This window comes from Salmo salar, chromosome 13 (genome assembly GCF_965601325.2).
Source record: "Salmo salar chromosome 13, fSalSal1, whole genome shotgun sequence".
Taxonomy (NCBI): Eukaryota; Metazoa; Chordata; class Actinopteri; order Salmoniformes; family Salmonidae; genus Salmo; species Salmo salar.
This window is the reverse complement of record NC_138303.1, coordinates 77060066-77086938: the sequence shown is the minus strand read 5'-3', so window position 1 is coordinate 77086938 and position 26873 is coordinate 77060066. Positions and strand designations below refer to the sequence as shown.

General features: G+C 42.1%; 2 protein-coding genes across 3 annotated transcripts in view; one reads left to right on the top strand and one right to left on the bottom strand.

Annotated features, from left to right (window-relative positions):
• The window catches only part of nsd1b (nuclear receptor binding SET domain protein 1b), a 30964-nt gene extending 12917 nt beyond the window's left edge, over positions 1-18047 (top strand). For both annotated transcript variants that reach the window (XM_045693551.2, XM_045693552.2), the window contains exons 10-23: positions 82-284; positions 539-676; positions 3896-4019; positions 4275-4475; positions 6346-6525; positions 6761-6917; positions 7233-7438; positions 7596-7708; positions 8491-8760; positions 9285-9401; positions 12015-12156; positions 13630-13736; positions 13980-14181; positions 14453-18047. In XM_045693551.2, coding sequence (XP_045549507.2) covers positions 82-284; positions 539-676; positions 3896-4019; positions 4275-4475; positions 6346-6525; positions 6761-6917; positions 7233-7438; positions 7596-7708; positions 8491-8760; positions 9285-9401; positions 12015-12156; positions 13630-13736; positions 13980-14181; positions 14453-15174 — 2882 coding nt within the window. In that variant the 3' untranslated portion in view covers positions 15175-18047. The remainder of the gene's footprint in view (positions 1-81; positions 285-538; positions 677-3895; positions 4020-4274; positions 4476-6345; positions 6526-6760; positions 6918-7232; positions 7439-7595; positions 7709-8490; positions 8761-9284; positions 9402-12014; positions 12157-13629; positions 13737-13979; positions 14182-14452) is intronic.
• A 1954-nt stretch (positions 18048-20001) lies between these two features.
• Positions 20002-26440, bottom strand: LOC106568018 (ras-related protein Rab-24). Its single transcript, XM_014138010.3, has 9 exons — positions 26031-26440; positions 25108-25288; positions 24899-24967; positions 24622-24700; positions 24076-24143; positions 23869-23968; positions 23636-23686; positions 23455-23514; positions 20002-23282 (listed from the first exon to the last, which is right to left on the bottom strand). Exons 2-9 carry the CDS (start codon positions 25219-25221, stop codon positions 23218-23220), a joined length of 606 nt encoding a protein of 201 aa, XP_013993485.1. The 5' UTR covers positions 25222-25288; positions 26031-26440; the 3' UTR covers positions 20002-23217.
• Between the last annotated feature and the right edge of the window lie 433 nt (positions 26441-26873).

The window sequence follows — 26873 nt, the reverse complement described above, 5'->3', positions numbered from 1 at the left end:
CTTTCATTTACCTCATGAGTGTTAATTCAGAGGCTTGATTGGCCTTGCGGTCAAAGTTGACTTGACGGTTTTTTTCCCCAGGCTCTGGACAACACTCCTTTAAATCAAAGATCAAGCAACCAATGACATCCACCCCTGCATCCTCCACAATGTTGCCCTGCACCCCTGCACCCTGCCCCCAGACCCCGAGTTGCATGGAAAGGGGGTCAGACATCGACCTCACCACGCCCCCGACTAAGGACACTAATCTCCATGACGATGGGAGGGACACCATAGACCCAGAGGTCAGACAAGAGGTTAAATCTGCAGCTTAATTTTATGGTCCATATGTTTTACCCGATAATAACATAGAAATTGCATGGAAAAATTGTAATTACACAATAATGATCCAAAAAAGAAAAAAATTACACTAAAACATGCATCAATACGTACCTGAAAAAAAAAATTATGCATCGAATAGTGTTACGGCATGATTGCTTGCAATGTGGCTTTCGGTGCTTGAACTGTCCTGCTGATTTTTGTCTTCTTTGCTCCTAAGGGTTTTACATCCAGTTTCGATGACAGCTTTTCATCAATGAGGGAGGAGTCTTCACAGTGCGATGACACACTCTTCCCCAATAAGAAGATCATAGTGGACAGAGGGGGCGTGGCCTCATTGAAGGAGAATGTGTGTCAGGTGAGTAGGTCTAACATCACCAATATCAGAGTGGTAAGGGGCCTTCCGAGTGGCGCAGTGCTCTAAGGCACTGCATCGCAGTGCTAGCTGTGCCACTAGAGATCCTGGTTTGAGTCCAAGCTCTGTCGCAGCCGGCCGCGACCGGGAGACCCATGGGGCGGCGCACAATTGGCCCAGCGTTGTCCGGGTTAGAGGAGGGCTTAGCCGGCAGGGATATTTCTGTCCCATCGTGCTCTAGCGACTCCTGTGGCGGGCCGGGCGCAATGCACGCTGACACGTTAGTCAGGTGTATAGTGTTTCCTCCGACACATTGGTGCAGCTGGCTTCCGGGTTAAGCGGGCGTTGTGTCAAGAAGCAGAGCGGCTTGGCAGTGTTGTGTTTTGGAGGACGTACGGCTCGTGACCTTCGTCTCTCCCAAGTCCGTACGGGAGTTGCAGCGATGAGACAGGACTATAACTACCAATTGGATTCCACGAAATTGGGAAAGAAATCTATAAAAAGAGTGGTTATGTTCTTTAACCCTTTGACATGTACCAACAACCGGGTGTGATCATTCTACAGTGGTCCCTGCAGCATACTCTCAAACCGGTGTGATTAGAACGCGTATTTAGAACGTCCAGTTTCGATTGACGCAACAGTTAGCGTTTGAGCTGGCCACACTGTTTTTTCACAGAAACATTTTGCACAAACACACTCCTTACAAAGTTATGTCCTGAATGTGAGCAGTTTATTTTTGGATGCAATGTTCAGACACTCACAGAAGTAGCGACGGCATAACACAATCATCCAGCCGGAAAATGTAGGCTACATTAGTCCTAGCGCTAACTCTCGGCTGACAGAAACCACAATATGAATTAGCTAATAACAATTACTATTTACAATACGTCACATCATTGATCAAAATAATTGAGTAAAACACTTTCTAAAAATCTTAAGTAATCCGACGATATGTAGTTTGTGCACACCACCATGTTTGTTTTTTCGCTTCAACCAAAGATATGAAGAGGAGACAAGATGAGTTTGGTCTGTTTGCAGTGTTGAAGGGGTGTGTCGTCTACGATCAATCACTTCCATTCAATTACGGAAGTTTACTCGAAAGATAAGTGAACCATTCCTTCACCTCATTATAACATCTTTGGTCTGACAGATGTTTACATGACACCCAGAATGCATTGTATAATGTCAACAAACATGGTGCCACACATAGCTGGCAAATAGCTTAGCATTAGCTCATCATAATTAGTACAACCTTAAAAGAGTATTTTACACAAATCACAGGTGTCTATTACAATCTGTGCAATAATCGGAATGCATTATTTGTCACAAGTACATGACAACGTGAATAAAACTGTAAATACATTATGCTCCACATATACTGTACATACAGTACCAGTCAAAAGTTTGGACACCTACTCATTCAAGAGTTTTTCTTTATTTTTTACTATTTCCTACATTGTAGAAACTATGAAATAACACATATGGAATCATGTAGTAACCAAAAAAGTGTTAAACAAATCAAAATATATTTTATGTTTTAGATTCTTCGAAGTTGCCACCCTTTGCCTTGATGACAGCTTCGCACACTCTTGGCATTCTCTCAACCAGCTTCATGAGGTAGTCACCTGGAATGCATTTGAATTAACATGTGTGCCTTGTTAAAAGTTAATTTGTGGAATTTATTTCCTTCTTAATGCGTTTGAGCCAATCAGTTGTGTTGTGACAAGGTAGGGTTGGTATACAGAAGATAGCCCTATTTGGTAAAAGACCAAGTCCATATTATGACAAGAACAGCTCAAATAAGCAAAGAGAAACTCAAATCCATCATTACATGCAGCTCAGTCAATACGGAACATTTCAAGAACTTTGAAAGTTTCTTCAAGTGCAGTCGCAGAAACCACCAAGCGCTATGATGAAACTGGCTCTCATGAGGACCAACACAGGAAAGGAAGACCCAGAGTTACCTCTCCTGCAGAGGATAAATTCATTAGAGTTACCAGCCTCAGAAATTGCAGCCCAAATAAATGCTTCACAGAGTTCAAGTAACAGACACATCTCAACATCAACTGTTCAGAGGAGACTGTGTGAATCAGGCCTCCATGGTCGAATTGCTGCAAAGAAACCACCACTAATAAGAAGAAGAGACTTGTATGGGCCAAGAAACACGAGCAATGGACATTAGACGGGTGGAAATCTGTCCTTTGGTCTGATGACCTGCATCAGATGTCCTGGCCTCCACAATCACCCGACCTCAACCAAATTGAGATGGTTTGGGATGAGTTGGAGCACAGAGTGAAGGAAAAACAGCCAACAAGTGTTCAGCATATGTGGGAACTCCTTCAAGACTGTTGGAAAAGCATTCCCGGTGAAGCTGTTTCCGAGAATGCCAAGAGTGTGCAAAGGGTGGCAACTTTGAAGAATCTGAAATATAAAATAGATTTTGATTTGTTTAACACTTATTTGGTTACTACATGATTCCATACGTGCTATTTCATAGTTTTGATGTCTTCACTATTATTCTACAGTGTAGAAAATAAAAAAAAATTAAGAAAAACCCTTGAATGAGTAGGTGTGTCCAAACTTTTGACTGGTACTGTACTGTGAAACGACAACACGATATACAGAAAATAAGGCACTTACTTTGATAGGAACACACACGTGTCCAAAGTTATAATTTTTTGGGAAAACAACAATAGAGGCAATGCGAGCGCCAGCCAGAAAATGTGCCAGAGGGAAAAGGTTTGTGCAAGACTGGGCAAATGTCTGCATACTTGATCTGCGTAAACACTGGGGAAGTGCTTGGGCTCTCCTTGAAGAAATTTGTCCAGCTCAGTAAAGCCTCAAAAATAAATTGTCTGCAACAGTGAAACGGGCTACTTCTATGTGAATTAATGAGGTGGCGGAACACACCTCAATTCAAACTGTTGTTAGAGAATACAACTTGATAGAAAATAATTTGAAATTGACAAGTTGAAACATAACCTACAGATAATTATCAGGCAGCGTGTGATAACTATCGCGTTGCGAAACAATCACATTTTGGAATGTACATAAAACAACTCACGCTGGGGTGACCGTTAGAGATATTTGGAACTCACACGTGAAAAGGTTAAAGTGCTATAAGTGATTGTGGAGTTTATTTGCACTTTGCCCATCAGAAAGTTTCAGATAGCTGTGTACATTGTTCTAACGTTGCGTAAACCTTTATGGACTGTACGATAGGTATGTGAGAAGACTGGCAAGCTTCTACTGTGTGAGGGCCAGTGTTGTGGGGCCTTCCACCTCCAGTGTAGCGGCCTCACAGAGCCTCCGAAAGGGAAGTTCGTCTGCCAGGAGTGCAAGTCTGGTGGGTCAAGCATATATTCTGTAAAAACACAACCACTGTATCCTCATTAACATGTTTTTTATGCCTCATTCCTACTCAGACAAAATTGTGGAAAGACTATTATTAGTTGCATATAGAGTCAGTGTGCTGTCTGATTGTTTCACACGTAACTTTGCTGATTCTCTCCCCTCAGTCATCCTCTCATCCTAACATCCACCATTCTCTCTGGCTTGTAAAAGCAAATCAGTTTATTAAACTTGATGTGTTTGTTGCTAGGTGTCCATACCTGTTTTGCGTGTAAAAAGCCCGGGGAGGACGTGAGGCGCTGTATGATCCCAGCGTGTGGGAAGTTCTACCATGGAGGGTGTATCGCCAATCACGCTCTCGTTGCCCCCCTGCACGGGGGCTTCCGCTGCTCCCTCCACGTCTGTCTGTCCTGCTTCATCACTAACCCTGTCAACCCCTCTGTCCCCAAAGGTGTGTGCTGCTCTGCTCCACCTAGCACAGTTCAGTTTAATTGTAAATCTTCTCAATTGCAATCACCTAACCCTGGTAACTCTACAGGAGAAAGGGATGAGGTTAGAGTTGGAAAACTGAAAAAATGTTTGCAAACATATTTTTGCTAAAATAATTTTCATTTTGCACAAGAAATTCAGTTAGTTAATTTCAACACCATGATAGAAACACCCACTACTTGAAATGAGCTGTGGGAAGTAAATATATAGTACCAGGCAAAAGTTTGGACACAACTACTCATTCAAGGGTTTTTATTTATTTTTACTATTTTCTACATTGTAGAATAAACTATGAAATAACACATATGGAGTCATGTAGTAATCAAAAAAGTGTTAAACAAATCCAAATATATTTTATATCTGAGATTCTTCAAAGTAGCTACCCTTTGCCTTGATGACAGCTTTGCAGACTCTTGGCATTCTCTGAACCAGCTTCATGAGGAATACTTTTCCAACAGTTCCCACATATGCTGAGCACTTGTTGGCTGCTTTTCCTTCACTCTATGGTCCAACTCATCCCAAACCATCTCAATTGGGTTGAGGTCGGGTGATTGTGGATTCCAGGTCATCTGATGCAGCACTCCATCACTCTCTATGGTCAAATAGCCCTTACACAGCCTGGAGCTGTGTTTTGGGTCATTGTCCTGTTGAAAAACAAATGATAGTCCCACTAAAAGCAAACCAGATGGGATGGAGTATCGCTGCAGAATGCTGTGGTAGCCATGCTGGTTAAGTGTACCTTGAATTCTAAATAAATCACTGACAGTGTCACCAGCAAAGCACCATCACACCTCCTCTGACATGCTACACTGTGGGAACCACACATGCAGAGATCATCTGTTCACCTACTCTGTGTCTCACAAAGACACAGCGGATGGAACAAAAATCTCCAATTTGGACTCATCAGACCAAAGGACAGATATCCACCGGTCTAATGTCCATTGCTCGTGTTTCTTTGCCCAAGCAAGTCTCTTCTTATTATTGGTGTCCTTTAGTAGTGGTTTCTTTGCAGCAATTTGACCATGAAGGCCTGATTCACGCATTCTCCTCTGAACAGTTGATGTTGAGATGTGTCTGTTACTTGAACTCTGTGAAGCATTTATTTGGGCTGCAATCTGAGGTGCAGTTAACTCGAATGAATTTATCCTCAGCAGCAGAGGTAACTCTGGGTCTTCCTTTCCTGTGGCGGTCCTCATGAGAGCCAGTTTCATCATAGCGCTTGATGGGTTTTGCGACTGCACTTGAAGAATCTTTCAAAGTTCTTGAAATGTTCCGTATTGACTGAGCTGCATGTCTTAAACTAATGTTGGACTGTCGTTTCTGTTTGCTTATTTCAGCAGTTCTTGCCATAATATGGACTTGGTCTTTTACCAAATAGGGCTATCTTCTGTATACCACCCCTACCTTGTCCCAACACATCTGATTGGCTCAAATGCATAAAGAAGGAAACAAATTCCACAAATTAACTTTTAACAAGGCACACCTGTTAATTTAAATGCATTCCAGGTAATTACCTCATGAAGCTGGTTAAGAGAATGCCAAGAGTGTGCAAAGCTGTCGTCAAGGCAAAGGGTGGCTACTTTGAAGAATCTTAAATATAAAATATATTTTGATTTGTTTAACACTTTTTGGGGTTACTACATGATTCCATATTTGTTATTTCATAGTTTTGATGTCTTCACTATTATTCTACAATGTAGAAAATAGTAAAAAATAAATAAAAACTCTTGAATGAGTAGGTGTGTCCAAACCTTCGACAGGTACTGTATGTGTACTAGATATTCTGTATGTGTACAGCTCATTCTGTCTCCCCTGTGTTGTGTGTCCTGTAGGTCGTCTGACGCGCTGTGTGCGTTGCCCTGTGGCGTACCATGCCAACGATTACTGCATGGCAGCGGGCAGTGTGGTCCTGGCCAACAACAGCTTCCTGTGTCCCAACCACTTCACCCCCCGCAGGGGAATCCGCAACCATGAACACGTCAACGTCAGCTGGTGCTTTGTCTGCTCTGAAGGTACGCCGGCCTCCACATATGTTGGGTTGTTAGAGTCCGATATGCATAGATACACTCAGTAAATACTTACCTACATATGTAATGTGTATTACATGATCAGGGTACAATTTTCGCAGAACACATGATCAGAGTTCATATGTACTACAGCCCAGTTACATCTCTGTTTGCTCATCTGAGTTTTCAATCTCATAGACCAGTCCAGTAGACAAACTGTTATTCCTCTCCCATGCTCCAGGGGGCAGTCTGTTGTGCTGTGAATCGTGTCCTGCTGCCTTCCACCGGGAGTGTCTGAACATCGACATGCCCGAGGGCAGCTGGTTCTGTAACGACTGCCAGGCCGGGAAGAAGCCCCACTATAAGGACATCCTGTGGGTCAAAGTGGGCCGGTACAGGTCAGTACGGCCGCCTGGGTACCAACCTCACTGGCTCACCATTGGTTTGGCAAAACAACAACAAGTTGCCTAAAGAAGAAACAGATGGCATCCAGGATATTAGTAAAAGGCCTCCCCTGTCTGAACCACATTCCTCATGATAAAGTGTCCTTTAGGTGTTCTGACATTACAAAACCACAAAGGTACTGAGAACCGAAATGCACCTCTATTTCTCTTCACAATATAACAGTGGTTGCAAATGGTAGTGGTTTTTCTGCCATGGCCCATTTCCTTTTCTCATTCATATCGTCTTTTCCCTTCCTATCTTCTGTCTAGGTGGTGGCCTGCGGAGGTCAACCATCCCAAGAACATTCCGGAGAACATCCTACGTATGAGGCACGACGTAGGGGAGTTCCCTGTGCACTTCTTTGGCTCCAACGACTACCTGTGGACCTACCAAGCCAGAGTCTTCCCCTACATGGACGTAGACACCAACAACAAGGAGAAGATGGGGAAGGGTGTAGACGCCATCTACAAGAAAGGTATTCACACCAATTTTGATTGGCAGTAGAGGAAATTTGAAGGGGAGGCTTGAGCTGTGTAAGTATGTGTAGCATGGGTGTGTGCAGAGAGTAAGAGTGTTTTGTCGAAGTGAATTGTGACAAGGTTGTCGTTGACTTAATGTTAATCTTTCCCCAGCTTTGGAGGAAGCTGCTCGCAGGTTTCTGAAACTACAGGCAGAGAAAGAACTGAGACAGCTTCAGGAGGACAGGAGGAATGACAAGAAACCCCCTCCATACAGACACATCAAGGTACCATAACTGCCACACCTCTTGCCACACAAAATGTATACATTAAAGGTCCATTGCAGTCAAAAACATGACTTCCTTGTGTTTTATATACACTGAGTGTACAAGATATTAGGAACACCTTCCTAATATTGAGTTGTACCCGCTTTTGCCCTCAGAACAGCCGCAATTCATCGGTGCATGGACTCTACAAGGTGTCGAAAGTGTTCCACAGGGATGCTGGCCCATGTTGACTAATGCTTCCCACAGTTGTGTCAAGTTGGCTGGATATAGTTTGGGTGGTGGACCATTCTTGATACACACTGGAAACTGTTGAGTGTGAAAAACCCATCAGCGTTGCAGTTCTTGACACACCCAAACCAGTGTGCCTGGCATCTACTACCATACCCCGTTCAAAGGCATAAATATTTTGTCTTGCCCATTCACCCTCTGAATGGCACACATACACAATCCATGTCTCAATACTTACAAATCCTTCTTTAACCTGTCTCCTCCCCTTCATCTACACTGATTGAAATGGATTTAACAGGTGACATCAATAAAGTGTAATTTGATTCACCTGGATTCACTTGGTCTGTCTATATCATGGAAACAGGTGTTCCTAATGTTTTGTACACTCAGTGTGTATTTCCGCTCTGAAGTTGCAATAATACTGTAAAATTGTGAAAATTATAATAATGGCTTTTTAATGTAAGAGCTGTTTGATAAGACTGCCTGAAATTTTAAGTATTACCACACCCCCTTTGCAACTTCATTCCTCTGAAGTCACTCGCCTAACCCCTCAGGTGAATCGGCCAATCGGGAAGGTGCAGTTCATCACGGCCGACCTATCAGAGATCCCACGCTGTAACTGCAAGGCGTCAGACGAGAACCCGTGTGGCATTGACTCTGAGTGTATTAACCGCATGCTGATGTACGAGTGCCACCCCCAGGTGTGCCCGGCAGGCAATGGCTGCCTGAACCAGGCCTTCACCAAACGCCAGTACAGCCAGGTGGAGATCTTCAGGACGCTGGCACGAGGCTGGGGCCTCCGCTGTGCACACGACATCAAGAAGGTAATGGTGGAGGTTTTCGCATTAATCATGTAAAGTAGAGATCAATGTGCCACCATGAAACTGTATCCCCTGGGGCTTAAACTATATTTTCAAAAAGCTATGGATTTGAACGGGGCTTTGTTTGATTCCTCTTCAATCCAGACAGATTTCAATCTCAGCAGACTTTTTTCTAGAAAGTGTAAGCAATATTTTGGATGTTAAAGGAATCATCTCCATGTTAAGATGAAGTATAATGACTTTTGAAATGGTAATCAGTGATATGTTAATCTAATCATCAAACCATAAAGTGGACAAAGCCCTGTCATCAATGGCCATCATGGCTTTGAAACATTGATTTGCACAAGTCTATCTGCTATGATCTTTACATGTAAATTACCCTTTCAAAAGTCAGTTAAACCCAAGGGAGCTCTCAGATGAATCCAAGAGTTCAATCCAAGAGTAATTATTTGAGTAGTAGAATGATTGGTAGTAGAATGAGTGTTCCACTGTATCTCTCATGCTGACGGTCATGGTTGTGTTCTCAGGGGGAGTTTGTGAATGAGTACGTAGGAGAAGTGATCGATGAGGATGAGTGTCGGGTCAGGATCAAACATGCCCAGGATAACGACATCTGTAACTTCTACATGCTGACTCTGGACAAGGTGGGGCTCAGGAGTCAGGATTTCAGAGCTCTAGTGGGACTGTCTCTTGGCCTGAAGTTACCTCTGTAATCTTATGACCTTTAACCACGATTTCTGTAACTAGCTACAGGAAGTTGTCATGGGTAATTAATGCTATAGGCTATGTTATTGGTTATTATCACTACTATTGACAATTGTTGGTTTCTTGTTCTCTTAGATGTTAATCCCCGATTCCCGAACGATATTTCTGTGAACAACCCGCTCTGTGAACGGCGTTACATACACTCCATGAAACGCTGGTTGTCCTGATTCATATGTGCTATTGCAAGCGCAGCTGTGAGTTTCACGGACACAGGAAATCTGGTATTTGCATAGGGAGCGACGCGTCACATGTTCTTTGCCTGTGAATCTCACAGCAGTGCTTGCAATAGCACATGTAAAAAGTCAAGCGGATGCAACAACAGTGGTTTCTAACGCAGTGGCCGTGAGACACGCATTTGACCCTCTTCTCACGTTCTCACGGCACACTATTATTTCACGCGTTGAAAAGTACTGCTTTTATGTAGTCCATTCCATAGTCAGCGCGTTAACATTTCATCTGTGCTCCAAATCGTTTTTAAATCGGAGCATCTGCACCTTCAATTTATCATCATAAACGAGCGGAACATCTATCGTTGTCCTGTCCTGCCACAGCACTGTGAACCGCGGCACATTGAAGCATATGATTGGTCTAGTTATGTAAGGGATCAATTGGGTTGATTGCATGTTTTAAAGATACACCCCTCAAGATTAGAGTAAAAAGAGCTGCAATGTAGCGCTGTTTTATGTACAATGTTGTCAACAAAATTAGGTGGCTGTTACTCCGGTCCGTATTGCAGAATGCAGCCTTTTGACAGCATGTACTAAAATCGATTTAAGTCGATTTAATCCGCACTTGCATTAGTCCCCTCGTTTGGTGATTGGCTTTTAGGATAAAAGCTCATTTATGCTTGATCCAAAATGGGGTCGGAGGCTCCGTATGGATGGTGTGACGCAATCGTGGATCCTCTGGAGACATGCAGAGGCCACATTTAACTCCATACCGCATCGCCATACAACTCCCAAATTTGGTAACAATGCAGAGGGTTTGTTTTAGCTCTGTATAGCTCCGCATTTACATGATTGGTTAACGGTAGGTGGGGGCGGGAGGTCCTGTTGAAACACAAACTCACTTCCTTGACAACTTCCTTCACAACAGCTCTGTGCTGCTTCGCGGAGCGCAAGAAGTATGAATGCCCTGGCTTCTGCGGAAGCCATATCGCCATAAATGCTGCACTGCCAATACAGACGTCAGATTAACCATGCCTTTTAGACTATGACAACGATAAGGCAGCAGACAGACCTACAGTATGTTTTATCAGGGAAGTGTGGTAGGGTGACCTGATTTGTAACTATGAAAATAATTTTGTCAAACAGACTGTGAACCGAAAAGTGTATATTTGATTCTAGACTATACAAATTCTAGACTATAATTTGGTTAGTGTGTAGGGGCAGATTTATGTAATCTTGTCTTCGGGCGATTTTATTATCTACAGTATTTACTTCATTTAGTCTGATCAGTGGAACAATTCTCATTCTTAACAGTGGGCTAAAATATAGGGTAATTAGTGTTATTCCCCACACTTATTTTATTATTACACTTCTTCACAATTTTGCCAGTGTAATCACATATTTGAAATCTGATATGACTACTTGTGTCTTTTGAAAATGAATTGTATGAGGCTATGTATTAATGCAGCCATTCATGGACCGTTTTTTTATAAGTCATATTATTGGATATTAAATGCTCCAGAAATCAAATGTAATTTGTCACATGAGAACAGGGATCAATCTCTTTTTCCAACCTTCCCACTATTTGTAGAATTTGCCTGTCTCCCTATCTCATTTCATTACTGTCTGTATAAAGCATCAAACCACCTACAAATATGTTTACAAAAAAATATCAGCATACTTTATGTCATCCCCCCCCCCCCAAAAAAAAAAGTCATCAAATTTTGAGTGTTAATTTAATGTTGAAAGCATCCTGAATATACCTGACCTGTGGTTTTTATTTTAAACTTTTCCACCCTGGTCATAGGCCTATGTCATGTCAAAATACGTAGAATTGCAGGAAATTAGCTTACAAACAGTAACATTTTCCTGGGGGAGGACACCCAGTCCCCAATCTAGGGCTTGTGCCAGGGGGTAATGAAATTCACATAGCAAATCTTACTCCAAGCTTTCTTCAAAAGTTGGCAGTCCTGTCATATTTATGATTTTTTATATTTCATAATATTTGTACTTGAGCTTAGGTCCTCAAAAGTGAGTACAGCTCAGCTATTTATTGTTTAAAAAGTACCAGAGAGGTGAGTAGTACACCTTTCTAAAATTATGCAGCATTACCATTTATGTTTATGGCCATCTTATGAAAAATTATTACTTTTGGGTATGTCTATTTAGGCAGAAAGCTACAGTTTGCCCTATCATTCAAGAGAGGGGATTCTTTTGGTTTTTGTATTTCATCTCAGAAAATTGCATCTGCTTTGCATGGTATCATAAAGACACCCAAATGTAATGATGATTGAACAGTGTTGCCCATGTCGGTGTGTTGATTAGGATCGGATCATTGATGCCGGGCCAAAGGGGAACCAGGCCCGCTTCATGAACCACAGCTGCCAGCCCAACTGTGAGACCCAGAAGTGGACGGTGAATGGAGATACACGTGTGGGGCTCTTCACTCTCATAGATGTCCCTGCAGGTGAGCGGAGCTTTGGCTTAAGGAGTTTGTGCTATATTACGGCTTTGGATTTTGGCAACACTTTTCATTATATAGGCATTGGCAGGAGAACTACACTACATGACTAAAAGTATGTAGACATTTGCTTGTCGAACATTCTCGTTCCAAAATCACTGGCTTTAATATGGAGTTGGTCCCTCCTTTGACGCTATAACAGCCTCCACTCTTCTGTGAAGTCTTTCCACAAGATGTTGGAATATTGCTGCAGGGACTTGCTTCCATTCAGCCACAAGAGCATTAGTGAGGGCACTGATTTTGGGCGATTAGGCCTGGCTCGCAGTCGGCGTTCCAATTCATCCCAAAGGTGTTCGATGGAGTTGAGGTCAGGGCTCTGTGCAGGCCAGTTCTTCCACACCAATCTCGACAAACCATTTCTGTATGGACCTCGCTTTGTGCATGGGGGCATTCAGGAAAGGGCCTTCCCTAAACTGTTGCCACAAAGTTGGAAGCACAGAATCATCTAGAATGTCATTGCATGCTGTAGCATTAAGATTTCCCTTCAATGGAACTAAGGTGCCTTGCCTGAACCATGGAAAAACAGCCCCAGACCTTTATTCTTCCTCCACCAATCTTTACAGTTGGCACTATGCATTCTGGCAGGTAGCGTTTCCCTGGCATCCGCCAAACCCAGATTCACCAGTCAGACTGCCGGATGGTGAAGCGTGATTCCACGGCGAGCTTTACACCACTTCAGTTGACGCTTGGCAATGCGCATGGTGATCTTAGGCTTGTGTGCGGCTGCTCGGCCATGGAAACCCATTTCATGAAGCTCCTAACGAACAGTTATTTTGCAGACGTCGCTTACAGAGGTAGTTTGAAACACGGTAGTGAGTGTTACAGACAAGTTTTAAGCGCTTCGCGTTTCAGCACTCGGCGGTCCCGTTCTGTGAGCTTGTGTGGCCTACCACTTCGCGGCTGAGCCGTTTTTGCTCCTAGACGTTTCCACTTCACAATAACAGCACTTACAGTTGACCGGGGCAGCTCTAGCAAGTCAGAAATTTGACAAACTGACTTGTTGGAAAGGTGGCATCCTATGACGGTGCCATGTTGAAAGTCACTGAGCTCTTCAGTAAAACCATTCTACTACCAATATTTGTCTATGGAGATTGCATGGCGGTGTGCTCAATTTTATACACCTGTCAGCAACGGGTGTGGTTGAAATAGCCCAATTCCCTAATTTGAAGGGGTGTCCACATACTTTGGTATATATAGTGTATAAGGGTAGCATTGTACCAGGTATAAGAAAAGGAAGTTGCATAATATTTACCACTGTGAGGGCAAAGTAGGCCATAATTAGTGTATTTACAGAACTAATTTTTTTTTACACGGTAATTACATAGGTTATTCCATCAGCAGTTCATGTCCATCTCTCCATCACTTGTTGTGGATACTGGTTTATATCTGTCTTCTATGGGTCATTTTGTCTGTCTCCAGACACAGAGCTGACTTTCAACTACAACTTGGAGTGCCTGGGGAATGGGAAGACTGTGTGTAAATGTGAAGCTCCAAACTGCAGCGGCTTCCTAGGAGTTCGGCCAAAGGTGAGGAGACACTGGAACCAGATGTTGTTATTGATGACATGATCTACAGGATGAATAAGATACATCAATAGTAGAAACAATCATGATAGCTATTTTAAAATCTCTTTCCACAAATCCAAGAGGCCCTTGATACAGTAGTCAAAATAGTCATGTCAATGGGAATGAGATATTTGAATGAAAGGGCCATCTTCAGTTTGGGTTTCCGTGTCTCTTTCAACATCCTGACGCTTCGTCCTTCCCCAGAACCACCCTCCAGCAGATGACAAGGGCCGCAAGCTGAAGAAGAAGGTCCTGGCTAAACGGAAGAACAAGATGGAGGTGACCAAGGAGAGGGAGGACGAGTGCTTCAGTTGTGGGGACGGGGGACAAATTGTGTCCTGTAAGAGACCAGGCTGTCCCAAGGTCTACCACGCAGACTGTCTCAACCTCGCCAAAAGGCCTGCAGGTCAGTGGCACAGTTAGATTCCTGTCAGAGGAGATGATATCGTAGTATTATAGCTTGTAGTGGTTTGTTCTATTTCCCCTCTGTTACTGTTGGTTTGTGTGATTGAATGATATGCATGACATATTTCATGCATTTTCACTGTTTGAAGTCTGTCAGATCCCTGGTTAGCAGTCTCAGTGTGCTGATTACTTCTCTGTGTTACTGCTGATGGAGTTGTGTCTGACTGCCCTTGTCTGATATACTGTATCTATCTCCCTGCTCTGTCCTGCAGGTCGGTGGGAGTGCCCGTGGCACCAGTGTGACCTGTGTGGTAAGGAGGCAGCCTCCTTTTGTGAGATGTGTCCCAGCTCTTACTGCACACTGCACCGCGACGGCATGCTCTTCATCTCCAAGCTGGACGGACGGCTGTCCTGCAGCGAACACGATCCCTGTGGACCAGACCCCCTGGAGCCAGGGGAGATCAGGGAGCACCTACCCGACATCTGTGCTCTCTCACCGGGACTGGGGGCTGGCGTAGTAATCCCTGGTGCTGCTGTGGCTGGTGCTGCTGCTACAGTCACTACCACAGGGACAGGGGACCCCCAGCCTTGCCCTGAGTCTGAGTCTTTCCCCCCTCTCCCCAGCTCTAGCCCAATCTCTAGCAGCATCTCTAGCCCAATCTCTGGCCCCTCCTTTGGCCCTATCTCTGGTCACTGTTCTGGCCCCATATCTGGCCCCTTCTCTGGCCCCTTCTCTGGCCCCATCAGCACCCCTCTACCCAGCTCTGAGGCCCCCGATAGCTCTCACCTATTCCTTCCCCAGTACTCACCCATCTCTTCCTACGAAGATGAGAAAGAAGAAATTGAGGATCCTTTGGGTGATGAAGAGGGGGATGGAGAGGGGATGGAGGGAGAGTTGGAGGATGGCGAGATGGAGGGTCTTGAGTTGAAAGAGGATGAGGAGGAAGAAGAAGTAGAAGAACAAGAGGTGGAGGAGGAAGAAGAAGAGGAGTAAAGACAATTTTTCTACAACTCTGCATGGTGGCTTATCATTCCACACAGTCCATACAGGGGGAGGGGACACGGACACTGATCAGCCAAACCACAGAATAGCCCTGTCAATCACTGTTCTTATTGTCTAGTGAGCATGTGATTGTCCTCAAGGTCTACCATGTGGGGAGAAGGGCTACCTGCTCGTTCTTGAGGGTGGGCCTGAGCTCAGCATCATGTAGATTCACTCCTCTTTGTAGTATATAAGGATCTGTTCTTGTCCAGAGGATTTATAGATCTGTGTATTCGCACACCGCCTTGTTCAGTCAGACCCCCGAGAAAGAGCAGGATGTTACAATGGGGTCTGGAGCTGGTGTGTCGAAACGGAGTAGGATGGAGTTGCCCCTGGACACTGATTTGTGGTCACGTCTAGCGTTTTCCCCCTAATAGTGAAGGTTACGGTTTGGGGTGGGTACACTGATCCTGGATCTGTGCTTAAGGGCACAATGGAGTATGATGGGAACTGTATTCATATAGCTAGGCCCATTTGGATCTCTTTGTGGTTCGTTGTCAAAGCTGCTGGTTTTTGTTTTAGAACGTTTACACTTCTGCACCTCCTCTTGGAGGACACAGCAACTAACTTATCTGAAGGGTCATCTTTTTCAAAGGGGAGACTGAAGAGAAGCGGGACAGTACTGTCAAAGGCACGGATATCCCCTCATGAGCAAGTAGCCTATTGTGTGTTAGATGAGCCTGTCAAACTGTTTCTCTCTGAAGCAACTCTCCTGCATGGCACAAATGAGTAATGCTGTGAAATGAGTACGTCAGCCATGGAAATGATTAGTCACACTATCAACCAGTCCTTTCATCCTTGTCATTGTTGTGCAGTGCACAGTCTATATCCATATCTGTTTGATGATCATTAATCTACTGTCTCTGCTGCCCTCTGCCTTACCACCCCAAATGATACAGACACCTAGACAATACACATACAATCAAATGGCTTAGTTAGTACATGTGGGTAGTAGTACATCAAGGAGATGGCTTGATATTGAACATGCCCACATCCTAATCCATGACAGCACTTTGCATCGTCCCCTAACCCTGGCATTGCATCGCCATTAGCTCTTCTGTACTGATATCTGTTTGAGTGCAGTTGGCTGTACTGTAGGTCTTTGAACACAAGCTTCCTCACATGGTGGAGCTTTGTCTAGAAACTGAACTGAACCTTCAATGTGAAAGTGCCATTGTACTCAGCTGTTGAGTAAGCTGCTTGACGTAACCTTATCACTAAGATCGCTAGCTCTTGTGTGTGAATTATATTCTCTATGACGTATTTATGTAGACCTTTATAACGCACAAATTAAGACGGGACTGATTTATAGTAGTGGCATTGCTGTGTCTCTTTATGTCATCCATACTTTCCATTTGAAAAGCTATACTCCTGCCTTTGGTTTAGCACTAAAAATGACAGGTCTGGTCTGTTCCCCTGCTAAAATGCTTTCACCACAGTATGTTTGTCTCTGCTATGTGTTTTGTCCCTCTTGAAGCTTGTCTCTGTCTCGCTGTCTTTTTTGTGTCAGTTTTTCATTTCTACTTATGCCTTTTCAATTGAGTCAAATCAGTTTTGGGGTTTCTGTGAAAGAAGGGAGGTGGAGTTGATTCTGGAGGGCCATAGAACAGAATGAAGTGGATTTCCCATTTCCCAGTTATGGGAATGTTGTGTTTCCATTTCTGAAGCTTGTATCATGCCTTTACAATAAGCAATATTTGTAGTGCTTAATATTGCCCAATTTTGTTTAGTCATGTCGAAGTATCTCTAGCAGCCTTTATGTATTAAAACTTAACTGTCTTAGTTTTAATTCATCATGCAAAGATGTGCAATTTCTTACATTTGAATAGAAATCCAACCAGTTTTTTTTTTATGATTTGAAAAATGTATGAAACATTTCTGTCCCTTCTTATCCATATACTGTACTGTGAAGGTTGCCATGGTGCCCACTGCTGTTGCTCCAATATAGAGATAAAGGCACCATCGTCATGGCCTGACTTGAACATCTTTACCCATCTTTATACAGTAACTCATAATTGTATTTTAATAGCACTAAAACAAATACGAATTTTAACAACAAAGATATAAGATCCTAACTGATTAATACATCTGTTGGAAGAATAATTGTGCCTGTCCTTCCAAAATCATATGTAATATGTATATACATAACATTTGTATATAAAAGCTAAATATGATGAATGTAAAAAAAACATGAGCTTCAAATAAGTCTAGACCCAGAGGATATGCGTTCTCTGGTCTCAGCTCTGTCATCAACCTGTCCAACAAACAAGATCACTTCAACTTTAATACATATTGGTTGTTGGTTGAGTTGCTGTCAACAGATGTGGTAAATAACACTTTATATTGCTGTAACAATATCACAGTCATCAAGCAGATAATAGTAGGCTATGATAGCACAGTATGAGGAGGTCGAGGGTCATTTCTGGTCACATCACGAGTCGGAAATCGGAAGAGTAGGGAGATGAAACTCCCAACTATCAGCACAGTACTTTGGAACTTGTGATACGATAATGAGCTGTATATCTTTTTCTACATTGTCAGTTACCCCTCCGTCCTCTTTGAAGGGTTGTCTGATAATGCACAAAGAGTTGGGAGGCTGTATCACTGTTTTATATACATTCATACACATGTAACAAAGCTTTTTTTTTTGCTGTCATGCTTCTTAGCTTCTGACTCCCTTCCCTCTCTGCCTTATTCAGACATGTGTAATTCATCTGTTCAAAATGTAACTGTTGAGAGTTCAATAATATCCTTCTGCCTTGTGAGGAGATTGAAAGGTGTTGTATTTCTTTGTACATAATAAAGAAAAAACTAAGTTGCAATTACATGATCTGAACGTTTTTCTTCAACTGTTTTTGGCATTTTGATTTTGGATCGCATTTGTATTGTTATTTTTAAGAAGGTACATTTAAGTTAAAAGCAATCTTACTGTAATAACTAACAAATGATTGCATTGGGCTGGGGTAGATAATAATTCACAATAGAAGTGCTTATGTTATAGCAACTGGCTTTAGCAGTTGCTCAGTGTACTGTTAGCCTTGTTAATAAAACTGACCGCTGTGCTCACCCGTTTCACCTCACATACAGTTGAAGTCGGAAGTTTACATAGACCTTAGCCAAATACATTTAAACTCAGTTTTTCACAATTCCTGACATTTAATCCTAGTAAAAATTCCCTGTCTTAGGTCAGTTAGGATCACCACTTTATTAAAAGAATGTGAAATGTCAGAATAATAGTAGAGAGAATGATTTATTTCAGCTTTTATTTCTTTCATCACATTCTCAGTGGGTCAGAAGTTTGCATACACTCAATTAGTATTTGGTAGCATTGCCTTTAAATTGTTTAACTTGGGTCAAATGTTTCGGGTAGCCTTCCACAAGCTTCCCACAATAAGTTGGGTAAATTTTGGTCCATTCCTCCTGACAGAGCTGGTGTAACTGAGTCAGGTTTGTAGGCCTCCTTGCTCGCACACGCTTTTTCAGTTCTGCCTACACTTTTTCTATAGCCTTGAGGTCAGGGCTTTGTGAATGGCCACTCCAATACCTTGACTTTGTTGTCCTTAAGCCATTTTGCCACAACTTTGGAAGTATGCTTGGGGTCAATGTCCATTTGGAAGACCCATTTGCGACCAAGCTTTAACTTCCTGACTGATGTCTTGAGATGTTGCTTCAATATATCCACGTCATTTTCCTGCCTCATGATGCCATCTATTTTGTGAAGTGCACCAGCCCCTCCTGCAGCAAAGCACCCCCCCGACATGATGCTGCCACCCCCGTGCTTCATGGTTGGGATGGTTTTCTTCGGCTTGCAAGCCTCCCCCTTTTTCTCCAAACATAACGATGGTCATTATGGCCAAACAGTTCTATTTTTGTTTCATCAGACCAGAGGACATTTCTCCAAAAAGTACGATCTTCGTCCCCATGTGCAGTTGCAAACCGTAGTCTGGCTTTTTTATGGCGGTTTTGGAGCAGTGGCTTCTTCCTTGCTGAGCGGCCTTTCAGGTTATGTCGATATAAGACTCGTTTTACTGTGGATATAGATACTTTTATACCTGTTTCCTCCAGCATCTTCACAAGGTCCGTTGCTGTTGTTCTGGGATTGATTTACACTTTTCGCACCAAAGTACGTTCATCTCTAGGAGACAGAACGCGTCTCCTTCCTGAGCAGTATGACGGCTGTGTGGTCCCATGGTGTTTATACTTGCGTACTATTGTTTGTACAGATGAACGTGGTACCTTCAGGCGTTTGGAAATTGCTCTCAAGGATGAACCAGACTTGCGGATGTCTACAATTTTTCTTCTGAGATCTTGGCTGATTTCTTTTGATTTTCCCATGATGTCAAGCAAAGAGGCACTGAATTTGAAGGTAGGCCTTGAAGTACATCCACAGGTACACCTCCAATTGACTCAAATTATGTCAATTAGCCTATCAGAAACTTATAAAGCCATAACATCATTTTCGGGAATTTTCCAAGCTGTTTAAAGGCACAGTCAACTTAGTGAATTATAAGTGAAATAATCTGTCTGTAAACAACTGTTGGAAAAATTACTTGTGTCATGCACAAAGTAGATGTCCTAACCGACTTGCCAAAACTATAGTTTGTTAACAAGAAATTTCTGGAGTGGTTGAAAAAATGAGTTTTAATGACTCTAACCTAAGTGTATGTAAACTTCCGACTTCAACTGTATATGATATAGTGAAGTTAAACAATATTGCATGCAGCGGTCAATCTGGTTGACCAGGCTAATGTACTGTAAGTGTCACACTAACCAAGAGACTTGCAGAAATTGAATCTTTATTTTTCCAATTTACAACATGCTAGAAAACACAGTCACTGGAGTCCACACAATGAATGATCATATCAGCAGACCCTGTGGACCTGTAGTGTTGGAAATATATGCATGTTATCTACAAGGCCTCAGACAGATGTGGGACTGCAAACAACCTCCTGGCTTTGTGCTTGTACACATTGCACCTTCTAATAACAGAGTCCTGTAAACCATTCATAAAATGAAATATGTGAACTATCCCTCTTTCTCAGGCACCAGGTCTGTGTCCTTGGGGAGTGACAACATAGAAGATGCTGCGTGTGTAAACAACAATGGAGCCTGCTATACACTGCTAATGATGGATATGTGATTCATTACTCTGCTTACTACTAGTCTCCTACATGCACAACTTCAGTGGGACTGAGAAAAAACCTCAGTGAGGTTTCAGTATTTCCTCTCATTTATCTTTGCACTCAAATTCAATAGTAGGTCTAACTAAGCTAATTTGAACACACATTGGTAAAATCAAGTAAAAATCAGCCATTAGCTAGACTGTCTCAAAAGGTCAAAGGTGTCTCAAAGTGTAAACATTAACAATACATTCACAGAAAGTTTAAACTTCCCATTGTGTGTGAAGTAACGACAATGGTCAGCCACGGTTTGATGAGGTGTCCATAAAACATTAAGTTAGTGACTTGCTGGATATTAAATTGTACATTAGCTACACATAGCTGTCTGTTTATAGGGTTTCTTATTGCAATGGCATTATCTAGTACTTTTAGCCATGGCGACGTAACTCTCTTATTACAACATTTACCCATAAACTTTTTCCTGTGTTGGTGCATTCCATATACGTTCAACTGTATCAGAGCTTATGACAAAAGAAAAATATATGTTACATGACAATAAATGTGCAGGTACATAGTATGGCAAGTCCATTGCAACCTAGAGTAGACAATGAAAATAGTCTATAGTTTAAAGCCCCAAAACCCACAGAATGATCAATGAAATCAAGTACTTAAAAAGAAGCACACTCACTCAAGGCATTTGATTATGGGATAAAAGCTATACATGTCATTGGCATAATTTATATATATAAGGGAAAGCTTGAGATTTACTGGGGTGGGGTGGTCCAAAATAGGGGAGTGTTGTCTAATGTTTTTTTACTTATTTATTTTTGCTTTTGGGAGGGTTGTTTTTATTGGGCACAGGGTAGTGCGTTTTTTTCTCCTGGTTTACATTCATCCCTTTGCAGGTTTTACTATATAATTTCTTCCATCCTAGACAAATCTCCTCTTCCGCTTGCATGCGCCTCCCTTATATCAAGTTGCTTTGGTACTTCTCTTATGCACTATGCTTTTCCGTGAGCTAACTTTTACTATACCACAGGTCAGTATAGTATACCAGTCTATCCTGCCTTCTATCCACCATTCATAGTGACAATAGCGCTAGGTGGATCATTTGTCCAGATCTACAATAGGCTAACTAGCATCATACCACAGAAAAAATCATTCAAAGTTGCACCAATTTTCACTATCAGCAAAGAGGCCAGGTGCGTCATTGCGCCAGAAAGAACTGTGAGAAATGAGACACGCAACTCAAAAAGCTCCCCATGTCATCTGGTTCAGGGACAATTATGTTTCAATTATCCTACATAGACTAGCCTATAACACCACAATGCAATGAGAAATTGCATTATTGTTTTCAAGTACAAAATTCTACTCTAGGCTATAAACTGCAGTGAAAATGTTATTTAAATAATGGTGCAAAAGCCCTGTGATTTGAATGTTTCATTCCATTTGGATCACTTGTGGGTCTACTCGCCTGTTTATAAGGTATAGAAAGGCAGAGTAGCAGGCCAGTCTGGCTGTATTTAAGTTCTGATACTGACATGCATTGTCTGTTGCGGATCATCATTCTCCCAAGTCGTTCTATAATAAAAATGTGGCCACATATGCTCCCAGCAGGCCCAGTTATTCAGGAAAGCTTAACACGTTCTCTGCCTCAAGAGATCCATCCCAGCGGCTATTCCTCACGCACCTAGAACCTAACACTTCAATGTAGCCTAAATATTTGTCATTTCACTTTTAAAAATGTATTGAAGTTTATGTGTGGCATGAACACAACCAGTCACAATGTTTTAATCAAAAGTATCCTGTAGGCTACCTGCGCACGTTCGTCCTAAATGTAATTCCAGCATCCAAACGGTGCAGCAGCCATTTGATGAACGGAAAGAGACATCTGTTTAATACCAAAAAGTGTAATGACATTTGGAGACTGTCAAGCCAAGCCTTCGATACTGGGTAGGCCTGCAAGGTAGGGCAGGATTTAGGCCTATTTTCTGTTTGTCGAGATTGACAGTATATTTCATTGTGGTGTTGAAAACACAAACCATGAACTTGAAGCGCCTGAAATGGGTATGCTTTGCTTATGGGTTGTGTGGTGCATTGGCACAGAAACCTATTGGTGGAAAATGTGTTGCATATATTGTATATAATTATAGCGTCAAACTGCTTGAAATTAGATTTCTAGCTAGCTGAGCATTGTCTGCAGCCAGCTCTGATCGTAGTGCATCGACTTTGCCACAAAACCATGCTGAAGTGGCAAAGTCCATATCCACATTTATAAACATAGTTATTGTTATTTGTGGTCGTACATTTTGTTTTCTGACACCTCGAGTTGGACACTCTAACCCCCCTCCCCCACCCCTCCCCAGTAAACTTTGAACTGTTCCTAAATGGCCCTATACACTTCTATCCAACTACATAAACGCAGCAACAGAGAGTACTTGTCACACATAGTTCTACGTATTTTTGTTTGGCAAAAATTTGGGAATGGATCGTATGCGATGCTCCGTTGCTCTGTTTGCATGAAGTGTGTAGCGGCATTAAGGCGAGTTGATAGAAACTAAGGAAAACAAGGCTTTTTTAAAAGTGGGGTTGAAGTGCTATTTCCTTGTCTGCTTCATTCCGATATCCCCCTTGGCAGGTATTTTGTCCTGAGAGAGGGGAAGTCCAATCATTATGAGCACTCCTTTAAATGCAGTGAGCATTTAGCCTTCTATGGCACAACTGAAAAAAGCAACCAAAAAAACACAGTACTGCTTGGACTCCTCTCTTTCTTTCTCTGATTTTAAATGAACAGGCTCCAGGTGGGATGTCTAGCATCCATCCAACATTTCCAGGTTGGTTTTAGGGCAAGTGACCGCTGTCTACCAGTAAAGGTTTAATTGTGGCAGCAGGAATAGAAATAAGAGTCCTTCTTCTGACCCAAGTCAATACCTGTCTCTTCTGTAAAGAGAGAGCAGAGAAGTATCAACCAGACCTATTCAGGAGAGCAATAACTCACCACAGTAGAGATTGAGAATGACAATTCATGATAGTAATACTACCATTGCAGACTAAATGTGCACTGACAGCTAAACTATAGAAGCAATATCTAAGAAGAGAGCCAAAGTCTCACCGGTCATGAATTGGAAGGAGATGCTATTGAAGTCCTCTGCAACTTTTTGAAACAGCTCATCTGGAATGTGGTTAAAAGAGAATGTGAGTCTACTGCTGCACTGATGCATTTTCGGGAAATGTAGTTTAATGAGACTATACACTAGATTTGAAATGAACTGACCATATGAGGTGTCACTTACCCACGTTGTTGCCTGTTTTACTGGATGTTTCAAAATGCTGAGCCCCAATCTCTGTAGATGAGAATGAAGAAAGAATAAACATAAACTACGCTAAAGCAGCCAGTCCTTATACTAATCTGCCGGTGTAAAAAGGGCTTTATAAATAGATTTGATTGATTGATTGATGTCTGGTAAGACACTCAGACTCCATGATTAAGTGGGAGTTAGTGATGATGATTATCATAGCAATTTACCATCAGCAAAGTCCTGAACGTCATGGTAGTCTACTTGCCGCAGGCCCCGGTCACTCTCAATCAGGTCAACCTTTGTGCCACAGAGGTATATCTTGCAGTGCTTCAATGGAGGTCATAAGAGGAAATTGTGAGCAGTTACATAGGATAATATACAGGGCAATACCCATCATGGCAAGTGAGTTGTGTTTTTATGAAAGGGTCTCTAACCTCTTCACAGTTTTGCACCTCCTTCACCCAGAATTTAGCTCGCTGGAAACTGCCGGTGTCTGTCAAATCTACAGGAGCGAAAGTCACACAAATAAAGATCAATGACAACACAGAACTTGACTAAAACATGATATGTTTTCATAGTTATAAAAGTATATTCAACCTAGAATATTCTGTATTACCATTACTAGATAGTACTGTTGCAATGTAAATCAGCCCATAAAAACCACACTAAAAACAGAACCATCTAAAACTAAAAAAGAAACAGAACAAATTGAGTCATCAACTGTGGTAAATGCCTCATCAGATATTTTCCAAACCATGAAAATTCCCCCAATGAGGGAAATATGAGTGCAGGACATGTGAGCACAATTCACAACATGCAGAAACGTTAATTGCTCTCAACAAGAATTTCCTCAATGAAACATTTCAGATATAAGAACTCCATAGTAGCAAAATAAAAATAAAACGTAGACAATGACAAAAACGTAAACAATAATAAACCTAGACAGAGTGCTACTGACAGTGTCATTCATGAGGATTTACCATAGCAGACAATGGCAGCCCTGGCTCCTCTGTAGTAGATTCTACTCATAGCCTCGTAGCGCTCTGATCCAGCCGTGTCCTGGGTTGCAGAGAAGGAATCACTTATAGTCTATCCACACATAGCCAGTAGCTCCCCCATATCAGGCTACAATGGATTCATTCATTTATTTTCCAGGGATTATAATTCACCAGGCAATGCCATAAGGCGTATAGAGACTCATGCAAATGTATTTGCCTTTGTATTTTACGTAGGATGACATCAGTCATCGTCACTCACCCATATTCCCAGGGTAACCACCTTGTCTCCCACCTGGATTGGTTTGGCAACGAATGCAGCCCCAATAGTCTATCGAAGAAAGGCAGATTGCAAGAAAAAAAATGTAGCAAGTCAAATATTGAGAAAGAATCTTCACACACAAGCAGAGAGAGCATCCCACACATCCAGTTGGAATCCCACACTGCCCTAGGAAATTAACTGATACTCACGTTCTGGTAGGGGCCAACGAGAAAGCGATGGTGGACATATCTCTCTACAAGGCTGGTCTTGCCTACACTCTCCTTCCCAAGCATAACTACTTTGGCATCCACACGCATTGTCATACTGCACAGAACCAAGATGAGATAGGAGAGGAGGAGCTGGAGAGGGGTAGACCAGGATGCTGAAAAGCTGTGCAACAGAAAGAGAGACAATATGATTCGTATTTTATTCAGCAGCAAGTTGCTAGTAAGATTAACTTGGGCCTGTAAACCCATGCTGAGTGAAGAAACAAAACTGTTGTAAGATGTGGTATCAAACTGTCTGTTCAAGCTTGGTCCCTAATGTAATCTCCAATTGAAAATAACTTCTTAAAAATTAGAAGTGACACTCAATTTAATGGGTGGCAGCCACCCACAGCACCAACAGAATGACGGGTTAATCTGCTAGTCGGAACTAGGAAACTGACATTTCCGATTTACTAACAGGTTGTAGTTATACACGTGCCGCATTCAACCAGTTAGCAAGTCGGACATTTCCGAGTTTCTTAGTTCAGACTAGTATGTGAACGCGGCAACTGTATCATAAATTGCGACAGCAGAATTTCTTTCAAGAGAGCGGCACACATTTCATGTCATTACATTTGTGGCTCCTGTCAACAATTTCCAAGAAGTTCAAATGGGCATGGGTGTGTAGCTAGGTAGTTAAAATACACGTAATGTTACCAATACGATAACGTTAGAGAGCTCAACAATCAACAAAATGGTACACACAATTAGCAGACCTGAAATATTACACAAAATGCGAATTAACTGTTCGCTAGCTAGCTTGACAGTGGCAATAGCATTAGCTAGCTAGCCAACGTTTGCATTCAAACGTTACATTAGCTAATGATGACTTGCTAGGTGACGTTTTCTAAAACCAAAACACTTACCTGCTTGGCAAACTCGGCTAAATGTGTTCAAATTGAAGAATAAGAACCGAGTCGGATTATACTAAGCTAAATGTAATAGCTAGCTCTTATGTGAACATTTCGTTACAGTTAAAGTTAGCTATCTAACTGAAGCTGGCTAGCCAGTGTTTGAGCCACTCGAGGTTGCTCTTGTTGTTGTCAGCTTACGCAACGTCAATTGTACTACAAACTAAAATTACAGGCTACAGAAAGATCCCTAACATGTACTGTATATTGTCTATGCCATTGTTCTGTCGTATGGCAAATCGTACTCGACATACATTTCTGGCAGGCTCAGCCTCATTCGTTAGCTTGCAAGAGGCTTTGTTATGGGGAACTACTTAGAGGAGAGACATTCTTCAGAAGAAATAAAGGTTAAATAAATAAATATACAGGATGTGATGTCATTAATCACCATTACGATGACGTCGTATTCAAAGTCCCCCTTTTTAACGCAAAATGGTTCAAATCATTTTAATTACAGTTAAATGTTGTTTGATTTTTTTTTTTAAACATGCCCTACTTACCAGGCAAGATGATCATTCTTCAATGAATTACGGTCATATGAGTTGCTCCCAAAATTCTAATTTTAATGTATTTATGCTTTGAACATTTTATATAAAATAGATTAATATGTGAAATATGCATCAAATTGATGTAGTACATTTCTCAAAACTACAGTTCCAACACAAAGCCCTTTGATCATTATTTATTGTAGTTCTTGTCTCTCATCATCATTGAACCTCTGCTAGCTAGCTACATGTCAATTATTTGTTTAGAATAGCAACGTCGAATGAATATAATGATTGGAATTAAGGACTGGCT

What these genes read in the sequence shown, in the direction of transcription:
- LOC106568018 (XM_014138010.3), bottom strand. Translation starts at nt 25,221, where the DNA reads ATGACAATGCGTGTGGATGCCAAAGTAGTTATGCTTGGGAAGGAGAGT. An exon ending in AGGTGCAAAACTGTGAAGAG is followed by an intron (nt 23,969 to 24,075) that starts GTTAGAGACCCT and finishes CCTCCATTGAAG; the next exon opens with CACTGCAAGATATACCTCTG. An exon ending in CGTTCAGGACTTTGCTGATG is followed by an intron (nt 23,687 to 23,868) that starts GTAAATTGCTAT and finishes TCTCATCTACAG; the next exon opens with AGATTGGGGCTCAGCATTTT.